This window comes from Tubulanus polymorphus, chromosome 1, assembly GCF_964204645.1.
Source record: "Tubulanus polymorphus chromosome 1, tnTubPoly1.2, whole genome shotgun sequence".
NCBI lineage: Eukaryota > Metazoa > Nemertea > Palaeonemertea > Tubulaniformes > Tubulanidae > Tubulanus > Tubulanus polymorphus.
In genome coordinates, this window is record NC_134025.1 from 108347 (window position 1) to 131150 (window position 22804).

The following is a 22804-nucleotide window of genomic DNA, read 5'->3' on the forward strand; positions in this document are numbered from 1 at the left end:
ATCCAGATCCGCGAAATAGTTAATTCTCCACCGTAGCGCCATCTACATCGATCGAATTTCTGAGAAGAACTGAACGAGTTTTGATGAATTTAAACGCGGTGAAATAATGGATAAGTGGATATATTTATGGGTGATTTTAGCGTCAGTTAGTTTGTGTAAGTTTTAAACATTTGAAATATCGTTTAAAATACGAGATTTAACCAGTTTAAACTGGTTTAAATTCATATTTAATATCACTTCCGGGTTTCGATATTGTCAGTCACAGAACTGTGTTGTTGGCTAATTTGGGCGTTGTTTATTTTCAGCTGTTGGTTTAGAATGTTATGTTTGTGATTCTCAAGACAGTAATAAAGATAAATGTGTGAAGAGTACAATTCAGTGTGAAGAACATCACGATACATGTGCTACTATTATCAAATATAGAGGTGAGACTCGCTCCAATATGCCTGCCTGCCGTCCTCGAGACCTCCTCCTCCTCAACCTCATCAGCTATAAGTTACACTCAGATATTTAATCAATTATTAACTTGTTCTCTTCTTGTTTTATATATTTTTTCGCCAGTCACCTGATGATGTTCTTTAGGAAAGCTCAAAACATTGTCATTTTAATTCTTTATTTCGTTTTTAATCTTTTATATTTGTAAATAATAGGTTTTAATTCTACTTCTGTCATAATGTGTGACTGAGAGTAAACTGAATTGTTAATTTGTAGTACCCCCGTACTGGACTGAGAGAGGTGATTTTAGACTGGCATATATCACTAAAGAATGCAGCACGCGTCCCGCTTGTGAAGCCGATAAAGCCGTTTATTTGAAAGCTTGTAAACGTGATTGGTACGATGACTGGACCTGTGTTGAATGTTGTCAGGGTGATTACTGTAATTATTACGTAACTGTAAGTATTGTTGTAAATGGTAGAAACGGTTCCTCGGTGACGAGTGTATTAATTACTGATAGTTTTGTGTATTTATTTACAGCTCGGTTCAGGGATCACCTCGTACAGTATCGTACTACTGGTTACCGCTTGTATCGGCGCATTGTTGATTCTGCGTTACAGCTAATAATCGTCATAGAAACCATCGCTAAAACAATAACAATGGACAATCGGGTTTGGGAAATTCAAATTTTTTTTCGGTCGGTTTTTGTGAATCGGGTTTTGTTACAAAACAACTAGAAATTTTTAAGGATTGACGTCCATGATTTTTAAGTATCGTCCATTTTATAAATAAGACTCAACTCTTTGTAAAAACAGTCCATAAATATTCTGTCCAAGTGTATTTTATTTCGTGTATATATATATATATATATATAATATCTATTGATATTTGAGGGTTTTTTAATTAGTATCAAATAAACATAAATTAATGATTATTAATAATGATTGTAAATATCAGATTCACTCTAATTATGATTCATTCCTGGCGTTGATTCCTTCGCAAACATTCTTCAATTTTTGTAAAACTCAATTATATTTTATAACAAGCTTTTCTTAATAAAATAAATTATTATTCAATCATTGGGTGTCTGTAGGGGTTCACTGATTCAGGTGTCTGTAGGTGTTCACTGATTCAGGTGTCTGTAGGTGTTCACTGATTCCGGTGTCTGTAGGTGTTCACTGATTCCGGTGTCTGTAGGTGTTCACTGATTCAGGTGTCTGTAGGGGTTCACTGATTCAGGTGTCTGTAGGGGTTCACTGATTCAGGTGTCTGTAGGGGTTCACTGATTCAGGTGTCTGTAGGGGTTCACTGATTCAGGTGTCTGTAGGGGTTCTCCGATTCAGGTGTATCTGGGTGTTCACTGATTCAGGTGTTCACTGATTCAGGTGTCTCTAGGTGTTCACTGATTCAGGTGTCTGTAGGTGTTTGCTGATTCAGGTGTCTGTAGGGGTTCACTGATTCAGGTGTCTGTATGTGTTCACTGATTCAGGTGTCTGTAGGTGTTCACTGATTCAGGTGTCTGTAGGGGTTCACTGATTCAGGTGTCTGTAGGGGTTCTCCGATTCAGGTGTATCTGGGTGTTCACTGATTCAGGTGTCTCTAGGTGTTCACTGATTCAGGTGTCTGTATGTGTTCACCGATACAGGTGTCTGTATGTGTTCACTGATTCAGGTGTCTGTAGGTGTTCACTGATTCAGGTGTCTGTAGGGGTTCACTGATTCAGGTGTCTGTAGGGGTTCTCCGATTCAGGTGTATCTGGGTGTTCACTGATTCAGGTGTTCACTGATTCAGGTGTCTCTAGGTGTTCACTGATTCAGGTGTCTGTATGTGTTCACTGATTCAGGTGTCTGTAGGTGTTCACTGATTCAGGTGTCTGTAGGGGTTCACTGATTCAGGTGTCTGTAGGTGTTCTCTGATTCAGGTGTCTGTAGGTGTTCACTGATTCAGGTGTCTGTAGGTGTTCACTGATTCAGGTGTCTGTAGGTGTTCACTGATTCAGGTGTCTGTAGGTGTTCACTGATTCAGGTGTCTGTAGGTGTTCACTGATTCAGGTGTCTGTAGGTGTTCACTGATTCAGGTTTCTGTAGGTGTTCACTGATTCAAGGGGGATGTGACGGGAAGAATCCCAGAAATAATCCAAAACGTTTCTCAAGTTTTCTACGATATAAATAAATATATTTACAGTTAAAATAATGATAACAAAACTGTATTAAACTCAGACATGATGAAAGTCAATGGGTCGACGACATACAGCGCAAATAAACTCTTCAATTGTATATTTCTAACAGATCTTTCAGACTGCGACAATTAAATGTAAATAGTCCGCCCCTGATATACCAATAGTCAGCCCCTGATATACCAATAGTCAGCCCCTGATATACCAATAGTCAGCCCCTGATATACCTCTCCGTGATAAACACCAGCTTCTTTCAAAAATGAAACATCCGTATTTAATTCCGGAAGTAAGCCCCTTAAAAATCATAAATCACCTCTGATGTGGCTGCTGTCAGTATATCGGGGGCTGACAGTGTGTCTAAAGCTGAACCTAGTACAATATAATACATTGTAATACATATTCTAGCAGTAATACATTGTAATACATGACCTAGTAGTAATACATACAGTGACAAATATTTGATTATTTTTTATACATTTAAAGCTGATAAATTCTGGAATTTTTGCTGATGAACAGAATTCAATCTCCTGAATAATGAATTATCTTCCCACATATTTTCACTAGTATCGAATGGAACATTGATATAAACAGGAATCTGACAGAGTCTCGGAGATTCGACTGGCCACGGTAATTCCAGGTGGTGTCGATGAACCTAAAAATAATCACATATTCATTTATTGGAATATTTCACTGAATTCAGTCGGTAAATTTTAGGCGGTACCTTGAACAGAGTTCCGTCCTCGCAATGCCAAACAACGCCCTCTATAGCTCCGTCCTGCGTACTAGTGAACCATTCATTCAAAACTTCACGATTTAATTCCGGTATTTTAATGTTTGAGATACTGCCGTGTACAACAAACATATGAATCGGTGCGTCCCTACTGCCTATACCTAAAATAAACAACATCATCATCTAGAAACTACCGGTGCCAGGAATGGGGGCGGCGGGGGGACCACACCCCCAGTCGTTATTAAACTACCGGTGCCAGGAATGGGGGCGGCGGGGGGACCACACCCCCAGTCGTTATTAAACTACCGGTGCCAGGAATGGGCGTGGCGGGCGGGGGAATGGTGCGATGATTGAGTTTGATTTATTTACCGTAAGGATTACCGTTGATGTTTGTACCGATCAGTTCTACAGTATGACCACATATACTGTCTAATGGTACTGCTACTATTTCTAATCCATGTTCATTTTCTCTGAAATATAAACAGTATTTAATTGAATACAGTGATAAACCACATACACATCACTAACGCCATCTATAGTGAATTACCTCAATAAAAGAGCTATCTGTAATTTAAAATCAACTGGTGTTAAATGCCAACAATATTGCCTTGAACCCGGTGATACTGGAATCCAACCTACAGCAAAAATAACAAGGTAGATTGAACTCTCGGTCGAGGGAGGAATGTGGCAGAGTCTCGTATCAGGTTTAAACTATACCTGGAATATGACCATTGATATCGGCTTGTGCAATTCCATTTTCTATTTTTACTCCAGATGCCGGCTGCCAACAACTCGGTACATCCTAAAATAGATCAGTGAGTATAAGAAAATAATCCCAGATTAGGAAGAACCAAACGTCATTTTACCTTGAAATCTGCATCGGTCCAAGTAAAAGTTGGTTCTTCGCCGGTTCGTCCATTCTTCTCCCATTCTCGATGTAATATTTTAACTTTACGGAATTTCCTTTCCGATAATTTGTTTAGTTTTCGATCTAATCGAGCCCATAACCACGGTTTACCTGAAATACATAAAACACAAAGTCAACCACTACCACGGTTTACGTGAAATACATAAAACACATAGTCAACCACTACCACGGTTTACCTGAAATACATAAAACACATAGTTCACCACTACCACGGTTTACCTATTACCAAATTATCCCCTCATCTCCTAACCTTAGTCTGAATACCAGACGCCGCTGTATGGACCCCTTGGAACAACGGCTAGACATCTAGATACTTGACTATCCTGGTACATACCGATCCACAGGTCTATATATATATATATATATATATGGCTTGGTAGGACCCCAAATGTCAGTAGCGTCCCCATCTCAAAGTATACGACCTGTCCCTAACATCAATCGTCTGGTCAATTCAGACTACTCTCCCTCCCGTCAGCCCCTTCCATCCCCCTCTTTTTACCCACGAGCAACTGAAGATTGAGACCTACCTTGCCAGTTTTGTATAAGACAACAGGTACCGTCCAGTTTCTCAGATATAATCGCTGTTTTTAATGATTCATGTTGTTCTATTATTTCTGGTTTCAGTTCGGATGAAGCGATCACTTTAAATGTTTGGTATTTTCGTTTTTTGGATCCCTCTTCAACAACTACAGTTTTAAATACGCATGATACTTTAAACTGAACTGAACCGAGTTTCTCTAAACCATCCATATGGGCTGCCGGGATCTAGCTGTACGCAAAAAATATCATTAGATGCCTGGTTTCTGCCGGGTGAAATCGGTTGATTGCGCTTCGTAGCACGATCAATTCAATTCAAAGATTCCTCCTGTGGCACGTGAGTAATACTTATTTTGTATTTTTTACGAATATTTGCGACACAATCACGCGTGAAGAAGTGCATGTTAGTAAATCCATCAATAACGAATTGAATTTAACGAGTTTTCAAAACCAATGCAGTGTTAGTTCGCATTTTTACCGCTAATTATCTATATAGGGGCAGCACTTTACAGTTATTATTTTACACGGCTCACTTTCCCACTGTGGCATGCGAGTAATGAGTAATTGCAAATGTTTTCAAGCTCATGATTGCCTTATGGAATAAGCTAACATAAGTTTTTTTCGATGGTGTATCAAATCATAGAAACTTTCACTTTGATTCCTTCCATGCCTGATGCAAAGATAATGTAGATATTGACAAACACCCGTCTGTCATCCGGCCCCGCGCCTTTCTTAAAAAAGCTAATTCTGTAGAAAAATTGCCAGTTAAGGAGTTTCAGTGCAGTTTTTATAAGTCTTTAGAATTTTCTTGGAATCCGGCCCGCATTTCGGTAAATAGTTTGTCCTGTACGGCCGTTCGAAGACTTTGGCAAGCGAGTATTATGTTAGTTCACGTTTTTCCCGCTATTGTTATATATAGAGGCAGCACTAGACGGTCGACATGTGGCGGGCTAATGACATTGTTTCAATCGCTAATTTTTCCATCAACTAATGCTTTATTTAATGAAACTATTTTCTTAATCAGTGAAGACTTTAAAAAGCCACATTTAAATAGAAATGATTCTAAATTTGTTTTATATAACTTTGAAAGAAAGAAAGCAGAAATTATTGTATACTGATTCTCAGAGGGTCGAGTGCCGGGGTTCTGATGCTGAATAGAAGATGTATTAGGGTTCCGAGAGGGGATCCTCAGACGTTCGGGGATTCCGATTGACTCCGAGGGGGTGACCCGGGTTCGAATCTGATTCCAGTGATTGTTTTTACGATATGTACCCATCAACAATCTGGAAAATTCAGGTTTCAGAGTAGAATTTGATCCATTATTCTTCGCCTGAGAAAAGACGATTCCGGTTCATAGTCAAAAGACGAGGCCAATAAAACCCGTCAATGAACTCATGTATTGTTCTACAGTAGATGTATAATGCTCACTAATCCGATAATCCGCGGCAAAGAACGGATTAACGGAACACGTGGTATAATGAACGGGCACTATGTATTTGAGAAGGCGGGCACTGACTGTATTCATTAATCTTCGTCTCTCAGACTCGCTGCTGATTGAAGTATTGTATACACGAAACTCGTGTTATCTGTCAGTACGACTGTTTACTCACTTACCAGGGCCTGTCTGTAGCTGTCAATTACTTCTGCAGTTCGTCGCTCAAGTTTTAGTTTTCCTCGCAAATTTCTAATGATTTTCTATGTTATTAGTCTCTGATTACGAATGGTTTTTTGGCATCCAAAAATGTTTTGTGGTTCGAACCAAACTCTTTATTCTCAAATTCTGCTTTTTTTCCTTCAATTTTATTCGTTGATTCTAGATTCAATTGCAATCAATTCAGCGATTTGTTTGTTGTTCTATAACAGTTTTCATTCTAATATCGTTGAACTTGTTCAACTCGACTTCAGTTCAATATGAACTTTTGTGACGAGAATTTCACGGTTTATCTAAACTTGTAGTCGTGGTGATGATAGGTTATTAATACCCCTCTCACTCGCCCCCTCCCTCACCCCCTCCCTCCCTCCCTCGCTCCCTCCCTCCCCCCTTGCTCTCCCCTCTCACTCCCTCTCCCCTCCCTCTCACTCCCTCCCTCGTTAACGGATCAGTTGAATCCCTGTTGCTTTTATTAAACACATGTGACAAATCGTTTACAATTAAAATAACGTGTTTATTGTATAGTTTATTGCCGACCGATTAGTAACGACTAGCAATAAATGCCACTAGTGAGATTTATAACCCGGTAGTATCTGTGTATAGCGGCCTCCAATAGAAAACATGCTACGCGTTATTTATGTTTTACATAAGACATCGTTCGAAATGACGTGATGAATTAGTTTTTAATTTGGTAAAACATGAGACGCGTGCTGCATGCATCTCTCTGTCTCTCCCTACCCCGATCACCCAGCTGCGAATAGTCGCATTGATTTCATAGTCACAACTTGAGATTTAAACCCCGAAATGAGCAGCACAAAGAGGGCCATCAGATCATTGAATAAACCTCGTAGGGGGGCGGTATCCAGTCTGACAGTTATGGGAGGGTAGACGCATAAAACGCGACTAGCTGATTGGTCGAGCTGGTGAGAGTGTTTATCGATATACTACGCGCGAGTGTGGAGGTCTTCTCGTAGTTACAGCTGAAACCCAGTGAAAGTATGATCTAAATACAACGTGTCTCCTCTTGACAGCGAGGACTTATCTATCTATAGTATCGTTTCACTAAAACGCGGAAACAAGAGGACGTTATGCGTGGTGGATAAGGCGAAGGTTAGGAATGTTGACGCCGCGGTGCGCAGCCTGTCAATCGTAGGTTTTACACAGAAAAGCTCATTTATCTTCTCACATAGTTCTGAACGGCGTATTCACATCATCAGTCATTCAGTATGGCAGCAGGTAGTGTCTGTGTACTATTATTAATGACATCTGTAATGTTCGTAGTCGCTAGTCGAAATAAAGACTCGGCCGATGTGAGAACGTGTGATCCTATTAATATCGAGATGTGTAAAGGATTAGGTTATAACGTGACGGGAATGCCGAATTTAGTTGGACACGAATTACAACGTGAAGCCGAGTCTCAGTTGTTTACTTTCACGCCGTTAATTCAATACGGTTGCTCGAAACAGCTGAAATTCTTCCTATGTTCGGTTTATGTTCCGATGTGTACGGAGAAGGTACTGATGCCTATAGGACCGTGTAGACCGATGTGCGAGAATATCAAAAAACGATGTCAAACGGTTTTGACGTATTTTGGATTTCCGTGGCCGGCCGCGTTAAACTGTTCACAATTCCCGGCTAAAAACGATCAGAACAGTATGTGTATGGATGGACCTCCTATCGACGACGACCCGGATAAAGATGTCATGAACGCTCCGATCATTTTAACTAATAAACCGATTATTAATATCGATAATAATAATATAATTAATAATAATGATAAACCTGTTGAGGAGCGGAGCTGTTTGAACTATCGATATTCGAGCAAATATTTCTATATAAACAGAACAAATCGATGCGCTTTGATCTGCGGCGAAGACGCTTTATTTTCGAAGGATAACAAACGTTTCGCAGATATTTGGATGATGATTTGGGCCGGAGTTTGTTTTCTATCCACTTTGTTAACTGTTCTAACGTTCATTATAGATTCGAGTAGGTTTAAATATCCGGAAAGGCCGATTATATTCCTGTCGATGTGTTACAATATTTATAGTATCGGTTACATCGTGAGATTGATCGCCGGTCGTGATGCGATCTCGTGTCACACAGATTCACCCAGTAATCGCAGGATTTTAATTCAAGAGGGACTGGAGAATACAGACTGCGCCATTGTCTTCTTATTACTGTATTATTTCGGAGCCGCTAGTTCTATTTGGTGGGTTATATTAACTCTAACCTGGTTGCTGTCGACAGGTTTGAAATGGGGCCACGAAGCGATCCAGATGCACAGTAGTTATTTTCACCTAGCCGCCTGGGCGATACCTGCTGTTAAAACTATTGTGATATTAGTTATGCGTAATGTTGATGCCGATGAACTAACTGGAATGTGTTTTGTAGGTAATCAGGGTTTAGACGCTTTTATGGGATTCATTCTCGGACCTTCCATCGCCTATTTGATATTAGGCACGTCGTTTTTACTGGCCGGGTTTGTGGCGCTGTTTCGTATCCGTCGTCACGTAAAGAATGACGGTTTAAAGACTGATAAATTAGAAGTGTTGATGGTTCGTATCGGGGTATTCTCAGTTTTATATACAGTTCCCGCTACTTGTGTTATCGCTTGTTACGTGTACGAATACATGAATCGAGACTTATGGCTGAATTCACGCTCACCTGTTCAACCAAACTTTGAAATTTTCATGTTAAAAGTGTTTATGTCGTTAGTCGTCGGTATCACTAGCGGAATGTGGATTTGGACTTCGAAAACTTTGACATCGTGGAAAAATTTCTGTAGTCGAATTTGTTTCCGAAATCGACATAAAAGTAACATACCGAATCACGTACAGTATATACCGGCTAAACAGCAGTATCCACACAATCCTTACGCGTATCGAGGAACTATCAGGATGGATAAACCAAAACGCAGTAAATCCGGTAATGAGACCCCTGTGTGACAGTAACTAATACTGGCCTCACTTTATCCTGGCCTCACCCGCGCGGCCTCTCACGTTTCTTGCTGATTTTTCAAAGGTAATAATAATAATTTTGTACTAGCCTGGTTTAGGAGGTTGATGTTCAGGTCTTTCATCGAATTGAAATCAATTTGTAAATAAAGAAAAACTTAAAAACTACCAAAATACTATCATTACTCGATGAGATGTATGTGAGGTGTATGTGAGGTGTATGTGAGTTGTATGTGAGGTGTATGTGAGATGTATGTGAGGTGTATGTGTGTGACCCTCGCTAGAAATAATCCTGACCCATAAACTCGTTATAAATCGAATGAAATCTATTCATAGCTCTGTTCCGTGATGGTTCTTTGAACTGGATTTGAAGACGGAGTCAAAGAATCGTTGACAGACAGACTGTTTAAAGTCGACCTGAATCGCCTGAATTAGCCCGATAAATAATAATTACATTGTTAGAAAATATTCATAGAAAACCTTCCTTATTGTGCTGACTAAATTGAAACCCTTTCAGCGCCGCCTTTTATCGACAGTATGAACTAATATTAATACAATCAGATGTAGATGATATTTGAGGCTCACTCTCTTTACATGTTATATACATATGGCAAATATACGACTTTGATATTTTATCTTTTGATCAATGTATATTAAAGTTGCCGCTAGTCGCTGTGTTCTCGTACTTTGATTTTTATGATCGATAAACCTGTCAGATCAAGCTATTCTATGTTTTATCAGGGTATTATTTTAAATCAGTTTAGATGTTGATTTCTGCGTACACTTATCTTTACCGCAGTAAATCATAATTGAACTGGTTAAAACTGGTGGTTCGTTAATGCAATAAATTACTATAAATACCAAATAGCGACTGTTTATAATGAATGAATAACGGGTTTGTATGACGAGTTTTAGTCATTGATTGGTCAGTTGCTAGAATTGCGCTCATAACTTTTGGTCAGTTTTTGTTCTGTGGTTCGAATTAACCCTGTTTTATATTTATAAGTTATTATTATTTGTTTAAGCGGGGATACCCCCCCCTACACCCTTACCCTTCTTGGACTAGACTCCCAATAGCCATGAGCTCCAGTTTCACACTCGCGACCTAGTTGTTAGTTAGATTATGGAACCAATGGTTATACAGGTCACAAATCTGTCTTTAAGCTGTAAACTGTGCTACTGGGCTCAGGTTAAATCAGCTAACTGTGAAACTGGGCTCAGGTTAAATCAGCTAACTGTGAAACTGGGCTCAGGTTAAATCAGCTAACTGTGAAACTGGGCTCGGGTTAAATCAGCTAACTGTGAAACTGGGCTCAGGTTAGATCAGCTAACTGTGAAACTGGGCTCAGGTTAAATCAGCTAACTGTGAAACTGGGCTCGGGTTAAATCAGCTAACTGTGAAACTGGGCTCAGGTTAAATCAGCTAACTGTGAAACTGGGCTCAGGTTAAATCAGCTAACTGTGAAACTGGGCTCGGGTTAAATCAGCTAACTGTGAAACTGGGCTCGGGTTAAATCAGCTAACTGTGAAACTGGGCTCGGGTTAAATCAGCTAACTGTGAAACTGGGCTCGGGTTAAATCAGCTAACTGTGAAACTGGGCTCCGGTTAAATTAGCTAACTGTGAAACTGGGCTCCGGTTAAATCAGCTAACTGTGAAACTGGGCTCGGGTTAAATCAGCTAACTGTGAAACTGGGCTCAGGTTAAATCAGCTAACTGTGCAACTGGGCTCAGGTTAAATCAGCTAACTGTGAAACTGGGCTCAGGTTAAATCAGCTTGCACCTTTATACAAGGTGTAATTCTATAGCTTGTTCTCAATTCGGGGGATGTTTAATCAATTCTAACTTGTAGATTATGGTACAAAACAAACGAATTATTTTTAAAATACGCCTGAAGACGATTCTTGAGATCGATTTTAATTTCATTCACCAAAAAGAACAATTTTGTAAATGTGTAAAATGAGTTTTAGTGATGAATTCAGTGATGCACATGTTGACTGTGAATTAAAATCAATAAATCAATCAGCCGATAAATCAATAGCGTTTCCTGTACATAACAACTGTTAACGGAACTCAGTCGACCGTTAAATTCAAATCTTTGAACCGTGACACCCTTTCCATCAACCTCGCATTCATGACGTCATTTTTACCATGACAATCACTTATTAATTATTTTGTCACTGGTACTAGTAAGGTATGATGACGTCATTGTAAGAGTGAGGCACTATTTTGCATAATGTTAAAAATCCAGTAAATTCTTCATGTTTGAAATGTGTATATTGAGGTGGTGTACATATAAACTGTATATAATAATTCATTGTGTTATACATGCACATGTACATACATATATATACATATATATATATATATATATATATATATATGTATCTATCAAAATTCCTAATGATTATATATTTTGAAAACCGAACAAACAGGGTATAAATAAATAAAATAAATTAATTCATTAAATTCGTGGTTATTGTACAGTGTATTTGTGAATGATAAGGGATGAGGCATCCCCTCTCCGAGGAACCCCCGAACGAGGAATCCCCGAACGTGTGAGGATCCCCTCTCCGAGGAACCCCGAACGAGGAACCCCCGAACGTGTGAGGATCCCCTCTCCGAGGAACCCCCGAACGAGGAACCCCCGAACGTGTGAGGATCCCCTCTCCGAGGAACAGTCAATCAGTCCACAGTCAGTCAGTCCACAGTCAGTCAGTCCACAGTCAGTCAGTCCACAGTCAGTCAGTCCACAGTCAGTCAGTCCACAGTCAGTCAGTCCACAGTCAGTCAGTCCACAGTCAGTCAGTCCACAGTCAGGAGTGAGTCCACAGTCAGTCAGTCAGTCAGTCCACAGTCAGTCAGTCCACAGTCAGGAGTCAGTCAGTCAATCAGTCAGTGAGCTTCGGGTTGTTTTTGCTATGTAATGAATTAGATGTGTATTATATTATATAGAGTTTGACAATCAGTCAGTGTTTGACCCTGACACGGTTTGTATGTGTGAATATATAGGATAAACCGCTGACAAACCACTGATAAACCATTGATAAAACGACCAGTTATTGACAGACACGACTGATTCAATTTATCAGTTAATGTTTAATAAGTGTTAATCACTGGTAAAACGACATACTCTCAAGTGGTGACGTCACTCAAATCAGACAGCTCTCAAAGTAGACAGAGTGATTGGAATCAGACAGCTCTCGTTAAGTGAGATTCACATGTCTGTTATGTATCACGTTATTTGATGAAATGAACTGTGGCATGTGAGGATATCATGACACAGAATGATGGGCAGAGAGGGAGAGGGAGAGGGAGAGGGAGAGGGAGAGGGAGAGGGAGAGGGAGAGGGAGAGGGAGAGGGAGAGGGAGAGGGAGAGGGAGAGGGAGAGGGAGAGGGAGAGGGAGAGGGAGAGGGAGAGGGAGAGGGAGAGGGAGAGGGAGAGGGAGAGGGAGAGGGAGAGGGAGAGGGAGAAGGGTAGAGAAGTTCAAATTCTTTCAAAATCCTCAAATCTTAATTTTCTTACTTCGATCACAAATACCATGACGTCATATCCGGTTGTTGAGCACCCTGGACCGTAAACTCGGAAATTGCCGAACTGATTTCGGTAGATTCCGGAATCGCCTCGAGACCAGGCGACAATTCGATGACGATTTGAACGACGAAGAAAAACAAACAGTTTTTAATTACTTTCAGAAAAATCATTAAAAACTCAATTCGATTTTGTTGATTTTTGTAGATTACTTTTTAAATTAGATTTTTACGCCCGGTCTGCACCGAATCGAGAATAGAAGGCACCTCTGGCACGTAGGGCTGGTTATAAGTGAAATGAAGGATTGTTTCAGGCGACACACGTCGCAGTACACGCTGTGCCTTCGAGCAGCTACAAAGAGACGTCTTGGAAAGAAAATTAAAAATTCCCAGCATCACGTGTGTTTGAATAGACCAATCAGAGCGTGATTAATTTCTCTTTGATGTTACCGCCACATTCTAATTGCCACAATTACAGGAGGAACTTTAACTACTGTCGGTGCCCCATCACTGCTGCTGCTGCTGCGTAGGAATACATGTCACCTCAAAAATCATTTGGAATTTGGACTTCGAACAACTGAGTAATGACTAGTGACGTCACAATACACCTTCTCCTCACACTGTCTGTCCTCACTGGAGTCACCCTACAGTCGGCTGTTGCTGCTGGAGTCACCCTGCAGTCGGCTGCTACTGGAGTCACCCCTAAAGCCCTGGAGAATGTTGCGTCGGTGACAACTGAATCGTTTCTATGGTTACCAAACAGGTAAAAAGAATTTGACAACAAAAACTCGAGACATTTAGTGCTCGGGGTTATAAGAGGCTCAGAGAGAGAGGAAGAGAGAGTGAGTGACTTGAGGAAGAGAGAGTGAGTGACTTGAGGAAGAGAGAGTGAGTGACTTGAGGAAGAGAGACTGAGTGACTTGAGGAAGAGAGACTGAGTGACTTGAGGAAGAGAGACTGAGTGACTTGAGGAAGAGATTGATTTAAGGGTCCTGAGTCCTTGGTGCAAGGGTGGGTCCCGTGTCGCCGTATCCCTGTGGCCCGGGTCCACGAGTATCTGAGTGTCGGGTCCGGGTCCACGAGTCCTTGAGTGTCGGGTCCGGGTCCACGAGTCCCTGAGTGTCGGGTCCGGGTCCACGAGTTCTTGAGTGTCAGGTCCAATTGGAAGCGGTCTGAACTACACATGAACTTTTTGTATCCACATGCATTAAATGATGATATCACGTTTGTTTCGTGTCACTTGTATTTACAGCAGTCTGACATTGACACACGTAGAACAGAGTATAGTGTCACTAACACAGGTGGAACAGAGTTTAATGTAAAATGAGTCACAGTAAAACTGAAGGTCGAACACAGGTGCGCCCCACGCCCCGCCACCCCGCGCCCCGCCACCCCGCCGCCCCGCCACCCCACCACCCCGCCACCCTACAGTCATCTGTACTTAACTTTTTGTCACCAAAATGTTAGATTTAGGAAAAGGTTTTCAGTTATTAATGATTTATTCTAACAGTTGTATTGCTAAGACAGGTTTTGGAAGTTTGCAGAAAGTGTTCTAATTTAATGAGTGGACTGGTGGGCTGGTGTGGGCTAGTGGGCTGGTGGGCTAGTGGTGGGCCACCCGTTATTTGTCTGGATCCCAGTTTTGTAGCTCGATGTTTCACTGGTTCCATCAACTTCTCTCTATGTTTATACCATTCAACTCGGCACATTTTATCTATACTATCGGGGTTCCAATTTCTCCCAGCCAGTTTTCACTAAGCAATCTCTGATTGCTAGCGCATTGCTGTATACATAGCAATATAGAATTGCATTCTCAGGCTGGGAATACTTTAATTCTGACAGTGAATGTAGGCTTCTCACAGCTGGTTCGATACTGATATCCACGACTTCAGTTTCTTTACTTGTCATTTCGTTTACATGATCTCCATCAAACCTGTGGAGATTCTATTAAAAGCCTACTGTGTAACACAGCAGCGAAACACCGTGTAAACCGGCATGAACGCCGCACAGACCGAACCATCATCACTTTACCTATAGAAAATAATGTATCTGTTTTAAAGAGATTTCACTCTCTCTCTCAACTGAAGATTTGTTGCCCGGTTAGAAAGGAACTTATATCTGGATTAAGATAAGAGCTCTGAGAAGAACCGCAGAAAGAAACTCTGTTATTGTCAGGATTTAAAAACCACTGATAGAAACTGTCAGGATTTCCATTTGTCGGGGTGCAGAGCTCAGAGGAGAACCACAGAAAGAAACTCTGTCACTGTCAGGATTCAAACTATTAATTGTCGGGGGTGGAGAGCTCAGAGAAGAACTACAGAAAGAAACTCTGTCACTGTCAGGATTCAAACTATCAATTGTCGGGGGTGGAGAGCTCAGAGGAGAACCACAGAAAGAAACTCTGTCACTGTCAGGATTCAAACTATCAATTGTCGGGGGTGGAGAGCTCAGAGAAGAACCACAGAAAGAAACTCTGTCACTGTCAGGATTCAAACTATTAATTGTCGGGGGTGGAGAGCTCAGAGAAGAACTACAGAAAGAAACTCTGTCACTGTCAGGATTCAAACTATCAATTGTCGGGGGTGGAGAGCTCAGAGGAGAACCACAGAAAGAAACTCTGTCACTGTCAGGATTCAAACTATCAATTGTCGGGGGTGGAGAGCTCAGAGAAGAACTACAGAAAGAAACTCTGTCACTGTCAGGATTCAAACTATCAATTGTCGGGGGTGGAGAGCTCAGAGAAGAACCACAGAAAGAAACTCTGTCACTGTCAGGGTTCAAACTATCAATTGTCGGGGGTGGAGAGCTCAGAGGAGAACCACAGAAAGAAACTCTGTCACTGTCAGGGTTCAAACTATCAATTGTCGGGGGTGGAGAGCTCAGAGAAGAACTACAGAAAGAAACTCTGTCAGTGTCAGGATTCAAACTATCAATTGTCGGGGGTGGAGAGCTCAGAGAAGAACTACAGAAAGAAACTCTGTCACTGTCAGGATTCAAACTATCAATTGTCGGGGTGCAGAGCTCAGAGGAGAACCACAGAAAGAAACTCTGTCAGTGTCAGGATTCAAACTATCAATTGTCGGGGGTGGAGAGCTCAGAGAAGAACTACAGAAAGAAACTCTGTCAGTGTCAGGATTCAAACTATCAATTGTTGGGGGTGGAGAGCTCAGAGGAGAACCACAGAAAGAAACTCTGTCAGTGTCAGGATTCAAACTATCAATTGTCGGGGGTGGAGAGCTCAGAGAAGAACTACAGAAAGAAACTCTGTCACTGTCAGGATTCAAACTATCAATTGTTGGGGGTGGAGAGCTCAGAGGAGAACCACAGAAAGAAACTCTGTCAGTGTCAGGATTCAAACTATCAATTGTCGGGGGTGGAGAGCTCAGAGAAGAACCACAGAAAGAAACTCTGTCACTGTCAGGATTCAAACTATCAATTGTCGGGGGTGGAGAGCTCAGAGAAGAACTACAGAAAGAAACTCTGTCAGTGTCAGGATTCAAACTATCAATTGTCGGGGGTGGAGAGCTCAGAGAAGAACTACAGAAAGAAACTCTGTCACTGTCAGGATTCAAACTATCAATTGTCGGGGTGCAGAGCTCAGAGGAGAACCACAGAAAGAAACTCTGTCAGTGTCAGGATTCAAACTATCAATTGTCGGGGGTGGAGAGCTCAGAGAAGAACTACAGAAAGAAACTCTGTCACTGTCAGGATTCAAACTATCAATTGTTGGGGGTGGAGAGCTCAGAGGAGAACCACAGAAAGAAACTCTGTCAGTGTCAGGATTCAAACTATCAATTGTCGGGGGTGGAGAGCTCAGAGAAGAACTACAGAAAGAAACTCTGTCACTGTCAGGATTCAAACTATCAATTGTCGGGGGTGGAGAGCTCAGAGGAGAACCACAGAAAGAAACTCTGTCACTGTCAGGATTCAAACTATCAATTGTCGGGGCTGGAGAGCTCAGAGAAGAAGCACGGAAAGTAAAACTCTTGTCAGTGTCAGTGTTAGCGGGGATTGAGAAGTATAAACTACTGTATTACATGATGTCTATAGTCAACACTTATCACATTCCACTGTTACAAACATCACCACTTTACAAACTCTGATAAACTAAACCACTTTACAACTCATAAAAATCAGCTAACGATGTTTATCAGTGTCTTGCTGCTTATAGGTGAAAGATGTATATGACCAGTTTAACTTTGACTCCGGGCTAGTTCTATCAAAGTAGTCCGGAGTATGTTAGGGATATCTTTCTCAAACAAGAGTTGCATCAAAAACCTTTCTTTTAGTAAAACCAACCCTCGGATTGAGGAGGAAGTAAGACGTGTTGACTCATTAGCACACGTCATCAGTGTGACGTCACTAAGTGAAAGGACACACAGGTATATCGTGTATCGGTATGCGTGAGATGCTGCCGGTGCTGCTGCTGCTGCTGCTGCTGCTGCTACTGCCGCCGCCGCTGCTGCTGCTGCTACTGCTACTGCTGCTGCTGCTGCTGGTGCTGGTGCTGTGTGAGTTGAACAGGTGTGGTGCCGATTCTCTCTAAAATACTTGATCTCTTCTCAAAAACAAATCGTTGAAGCTGAAAAACCAAACAGCAGAGTAAAATCGCTGACTCATGCTTACAATACAATCAAATAACGCGCGAATCCTGGTTAATGGGGGAGGGGAAGGGGAGGAGGGAGGGAGGGGGACAGTGAATTGTATCTGTCAAGACTGCGGTCTAAGAATGGCGCTCAAAATAAAACTGTTTTGCAAGTGAAGTCTATTTTGACTGCACTATACTGGGCTTTGATTTAACAATCGTTCGGGCGGATATTGGCTACTCAGTGACGTCACTACCGGTATTCGAGGTTCAGTAAAGATGGGGCTAATCTGTCCAGCGCCACCTACCGAAGATGCCGAGGTAACCGCCGCCAATACCCGGGATATCCTCATCCACCACACAAACATATAGGTAAAGATTTGGGTTTTTATCACCAAACTGAAATATTCATTTATTTTCAAATCATTTCAGTAACAAGATTTATAACTCAAACAGTATTATCAATATATAAGGTCACGTGTTCCATCATCATCAAGACAATAAGTATTCACTAATATATTACTGTGTAATAGTTATAACTGTTTGTTCATATCGATTCTGTTCGACTCTTCAAGCCTTAGGTTAATTTCTTAATCTAGTAACAAACAGTATCCATCATTACAACAACGAGAAACCATAGCAACAACTGATGTAAAATGGCCGCTGTGGTCGAGTTGCTCCAGCAACTAGTTCCGTTCCGCGGTTCCCTAGAACCGGAAGTAAAGGGAGCGTGGATTGTAAATGATGATCTAGATAAAACAAATGATGAACTTGAATGAAAATAAAACTGAATGTTGTTTTTCACGATCCACCTTTAGGCTGAACACGTAGTTATATGTAATTAATCATGTAAAAATAGAGGTGAACTCTGGCAGTTGAGGTCGGTAGATACACGTGACGCTAACGGCGCAAACAATTATTGATCTTACGTCAATTTTCTAACGTGGTTTCAATGTTTTAACGTTAAACGGCGATGTGTAAAATATCTGTACAATAATTACCCGGATGTCGCAGAGGGGCAGGGGAAGGTCAAGGTCACGCACGGAGAGCTTACAATCAATGCGAGGTGGATTTTATGTAAATTACTGACTTATATCAAACATCAGATCCCCTGTCTCTCTCTCTCCTCTCTCCTCAATTTACAATTCCAAACTGCTCGAAGAGTAAAACGTCAGTGATTTGAAGAGCAATCAGTGAAACTGTTTAGAATATTCTACAGAACTGGAATCAGTGATCAATTCAGTTACTGTCACTAGCCACATACAGACTGTTGTACTCTAGTGGGCTCCAGTACCTAGGGCCCCAGTTTGGGCTCCAGTACCTAGGGCCCCAGTTTGGGCTCCAGTACCTAGGGCCCCAGTTTCCTACAGGGACACTATAGACCCAGGTAACCCAGGCTGTTGTACTAGGCATTGACCGAGTGTCCTCTGGGCAATAGACCCAGGTAACCCAGGATGTTGTATTAGGGATTGACCGAGTGTCCTCCGGGCAATAGACCCAGGTAACCCAGGCTGTTGTATTAGGGATTGACCCCAGTGTCCTCTGGGCAATAGACCCAGGTAACCCAGGCTGTTGTATTAGGGATTGACCGAGTGTCCTCCGGGCAATAGACCCAGGTAACCCAGGCTGTTGTATTAGGGATTGACCCCAGTGTCCTCTGGGCAATAGACCCAGGTAACCCAGGCTGTTGTATTAGGGATTGACCCCAGTGTCCTCTGGGCAATAGACCCAGGTAACCCAGGCTGTTGTATTAGGGATTGACCGAGTGTCCTCTGGGCAATAGACCCAGGTAACCCAGGATGTTGTATTAGGGATTGACCCAGTGTCCTCTGGGCAATAGACCCAGGTAACCCAGGCTGTTGTATTAGGGATTGACCCCAGTGTCCTCTGGGCAATAGACCCAGGTAACCCAGGCTATTGTATTAGGGATTGACCGAGTGTCCTCTGAGCAATAGACCCAGGTAACCCAGGCTGTTGTATTAGGGATTGACCCCAGTGTCCTCTGGGCAATAGACCCAGGTAACCCAGGCTATTGTATTAGGGATTGACCGAGTGTCCTCTGAGCAATAGACCCAGGTAACCCAGGCTGTTGTACTAGGCATTGACCGAGTGTCCTCTGGGCAATAGACCCAGGTAACCCAGGATGTTGTATTAGGGATTGACCGAGTGTCCTCCGGGCAATAGACCCAGGTAACCCAGGCTGTTGTATTAGGGATTGACCCCAGTGTCCTCTGGGCAATAGACCCAGGTAACCCAGGCTGTTGTATTAGGGATTGACCGAGTGTCCTCCGGGCAATAGACCCAGGTAACCCAGGCTGTTGTATTAGGGATTGACCCCAGTGTCCTCTGGGCAATAGACCCAGGTAACCCAGGCTGTTGTATTAGGGATTGACCCCAGTGTCCTCTGGGCAATAGACCCAGGTAACCCAGGCTGTTGTATTAGGGATTGACCGAGTGTCCTCTGGGCAATAGACCCAGGTAACCCAGGATGTTGTATTAGGGATTGACCCAGTGTCCTCTGGGCAATAGACCCAGGTAACCCAGGCTGTTGTATTAGGGATTGACCCCAGTGTCCTCTGGGCAATAGACCCAGGTAACCCAGGCTGTTGTATTAGGGATTGACCGAGTGTCCTCCGGGCAATAGACCCAGGTAACCCAGGCTGTTGTATTAGGGATTGACCCCAGTGTCCTCTGGGCAATAGACCCAGGTAACCCAGGCTGTTGTATTAGGGATTGACCCCAGTGTCCTCTGGGCAATAGACCCAGGTAACCCAGGCTGTTGTATTAGGGATTGACCGAGTGTCCTCTGGGCAATAGACCCAGGTAACCCAGGCTGTTGTATTAGGGATTGACCCCAGTGTCCTCTGAGCAATAGACCCAGGTAACCCAGGCTGTTGTATTAGGGATTGACCGAGTGTCCTCTGGGCAATAGACCCAGGTAACCCAGGCTGTTGTATTAGGGATTGACCCCAGTGTCCTCTGAGCAATAGACCTCGATGGTGGGTGGCAATGTCTAATATGTCTAATATACACGTTTAAACCTGGAATGTTTCTCCAGTTCGAAAAGAAAATCTATACATAACAAATTGTGTTGTTCGGGAGACATTTCAATAGAATCTGTCAACAACAAGACGACGAGTGTAGTAGCGTAGTGTATAGCGGGTTTCATTGCACGTCAGTCAGTCACGTCTGTTATACTTGACATGTGTATGTTTTCAACTAGATTCTCCACTTGAGTGGATCCATTTCAACTGAAGTCTTTTATAACGCGCCATTTCACTGTCATGTTCTATTATAACAGATTCTAATGCTGTCAAACTTGCAATTACAGAAAGCAATTAAATGTAGTTTTGTGTTTTGATGCCGGTTTCGAGTCTAACAATTAGACTTCTCAGTGGTGCATGTGTTTATACCTCGAAACCAGGTCGAACTTCCTATAGACAATTCTTATATGATTAAAATGACACCGACCCCGCTTGCCACTGTCGGAATTACGCATTTCTAAAAAATAGAAGTTTACAAAAACTATCGCAACAACAACATATTCAAAATTTAAAATGTTAAAAGCGAATATCATAAATTAAGATCAGAAGACGACGTCAATTCGGACTCTCACACCTGGCGATGATCTCTATAGAGACATTCAGAAATTTCGTGTCTTTTGATTTCAATTTTTGATAAATGAATTTCTATGTATATAGATTGGCGATTCTAATAATAATTTCAATCCAATATTTGCCACTATATAATCAGTTAAAGGCCGAGCTCCAGTATAAAAGGGCCATCGATGTCCGTGGATTCATTCTCATACTAGCAACCGTTGGGTCCAGATTTTCTAAAAAGGCCCAATTAACCCTCATTAGGCCTAAGTGCTGGTCAGTTACTAATGCTGGTATGATTGTTAAATAATTGACCCGTTAATGTTATAATGATTATTACCGGCACTAATAGACCTAACTATTAAAGGTCACAGTGACATACACACCGCGTATACACGGCTGGGATAGCTACCTAGGACAGGATGAGGGAGGCTGTCGGGATAGTGACTGATAGCTACCCGGTGGAGAGACTGTCGGGATACTGATAGTGACTGATAGCTACCCGGTGGAGAGACTGTCGGGATACTGATAGTGACTGATAGCTACCCGGTGGAGAGACTGTCGGGATAGTGACTGATAGCTACCCGGTGGAGAGACTGCCGGGATAGTGACTGATAGCTACCCGGTGGAGAGACTGCCGGGATAGTGACTGATAGCTACCCGGTGGAGAGACTGCCGGGATAGTGACTGATAGCTACCCGGTGGAGAGACTGTCGGGATAGTGACTGATAGCTACCCGGTGGAGAGACTGTCGGGATACTGATAGTGACTGATAGCTACCCGGTGGAGAGACTGTCGGGATACTGATAGCTACCTGGGAGGTAGTATTTTATTTCATATTTCTCAACATAGATTTACTATTGGTACTAAAAAAAAACCTTTCGTTTGATAGAAATGAATAACGAACTGTTTTCTGTGTTACACTGATAAAGTATTAGGCCATTTCCGTTACTTGATTACCACGAATAGAAAATGTTATCAATGAGACTTTTGAAAAACTAAGAAATATAATTCTTAACAGCGGCTGCGGTAAGTGAGGTAGGATGCTTTTCATGCATGCATATTATACAGGGCTCAATGAGTTTGAGTCGTTTGCAATTTTATTGAACAAACATTTGATCCGATCTGATTTTCTAGACGAATGGAGCAATTTGCGCATCGAAAAACTACGGAATGAATATAGCGAATAAAATGGCTTACAGATTGCAAGGCGGGTATTTCATTCCTTACAACCTACTAGCCGCTTATTCACAATGGAATTCTCGTGAACAATGAATTTTGCTGTAGGCTCAGACGTCGTCGTCGTCGCTCTTTTTTCGTTGCTTCTCTTTTTGTGCCGACATTCCTACGATTTGACGGTGTACAAACGACAATAGATGCAAACTTCCGTATCACCGACCCAGGATTACAGGGCACGACGGCTTACCCCCTCGAGCTGTTTACCCCTTCGAGGGTCACACCTGCGACATGTCGAAAAGTCTCCAACTAAATTCTACCGAAAAACAATTTCTCACGGAGCGACTGCAGAGAGAATGTAAGAATCGGTGAAAGTTAAATTCGAACCATCTCGCGTTACATCCAGGCACTGCTTACGTCATATATAGCGCCCCCTACTGAGCACAAATGAGGATACTTCTTGAAAGATATAGAGCGACCAGCGACCCCCTTCCTAATA

The 22804-nt window shown here is 42.2% G+C and overlaps 3 protein-coding genes across 3 annotated transcripts; 2 read left to right on the forward strand and 1 right to left on the reverse strand.

Annotated features, from left to right (window-relative positions):
• The first annotated feature begins 33 nt into the window (after positions 1-33).
• On the forward strand, positions 34-1304 carry LOC141914886 (UPAR/Ly6 domain-containing protein cold-like). The gene is made up of 4 exons (XM_074806224.1): positions 34-155; positions 306-425; positions 712-893; positions 976-1304. The coding sequence occupies exons 1-4, from the start codon at positions 107-109 to the stop codon at positions 1057-1059; spliced, it is 435 nt and encodes a 144-aa protein (XP_074662325.1). The 5' UTR covers positions 34-106; the 3' UTR covers positions 1060-1304.
• A 1347-nt stretch (positions 1305-2651) lies between these two features.
• On the reverse strand, positions 2652-5102 carry LOC141908295 (RNA ligase 1-like). The gene is made up of 7 exons (XM_074798283.1): positions 4797-5102; positions 4208-4359; positions 4059-4143; positions 3889-3976; positions 3711-3811; positions 3333-3502; positions 2652-3263 (listed from the first exon to the last, which is right to left on the reverse strand). Exons 1-7 carry the CDS (start codon positions 5017-5019, stop codon positions 3081-3083), a joined length of 1002 nt encoding a protein of 333 aa, XP_074654384.1. The 5' UTR covers positions 5020-5102; the 3' UTR covers positions 2652-3080.
• A 2614-nt stretch (positions 5103-7716) lies between these two features.
• LOC141908287 (frizzled-4-like) lies at positions 7717-11741 on the forward strand. Its single transcript, XM_074798270.1, has one exon. It carries the CDS (start codon positions 7717-7719, stop codon positions 9403-9405), a length of 1689 nt encoding a protein of 562 aa, XP_074654371.1. The 3' UTR covers positions 9406-11741.
• The last annotated feature ends 11063 nt before the right edge of the window (positions 11742-22804 follow it).

Excerpts from the sequence above, each read along its gene's own strand:
- LOC141914886 (XM_074806224.1), top strand. The coding sequence starts at position 107 with ATGGATAAGTGGATATATTTATGGGTGATTTTAGCGTCAGTTAGTTTG. Across the intron at positions 426-711 it reads TACTATTATCAAATATAGAG|TACCCCCGTACTGGACTGAG; the intron begins GTGAGACTCGCT and ends GTTAATTTGTAG. Across the intron at positions 894-975 it reads ACTGTAATTATTACGTAACT|CTCGGTTCAGGGATCACCTC; the intron begins GTAAGTATTGTT and ends ATTTATTTACAG.
- LOC141908295 (XM_074798283.1), bottom strand. The coding sequence starts at position 5,019 with ATGGATGGTTTAGAGAAACTCGGTTCAGTTCAGTTTAAAGTATCATGC. Across the intron at positions 3,977-4,058 it reads TATCAATGGTCATATTCCAG|GTTGGATTCCAGTATCACCG; the intron begins GTATAGTTTAAA and ends TTTTTGCTGTAG. Across the intron at positions 3,264-3,332 it reads AGGACGGAACTCTGTTCAAG|GTTCATCGACACCACCTGGA; the intron begins GTACCGCCTAAA and ends GATTATTTTTAG.
- LOC141908287 (XM_074798270.1), top strand. The coding sequence starts at position 7,717 with ATGACATCTGTAATGTTCGTAGTCGCTAGTCGAAATAAAGACTCGGCC.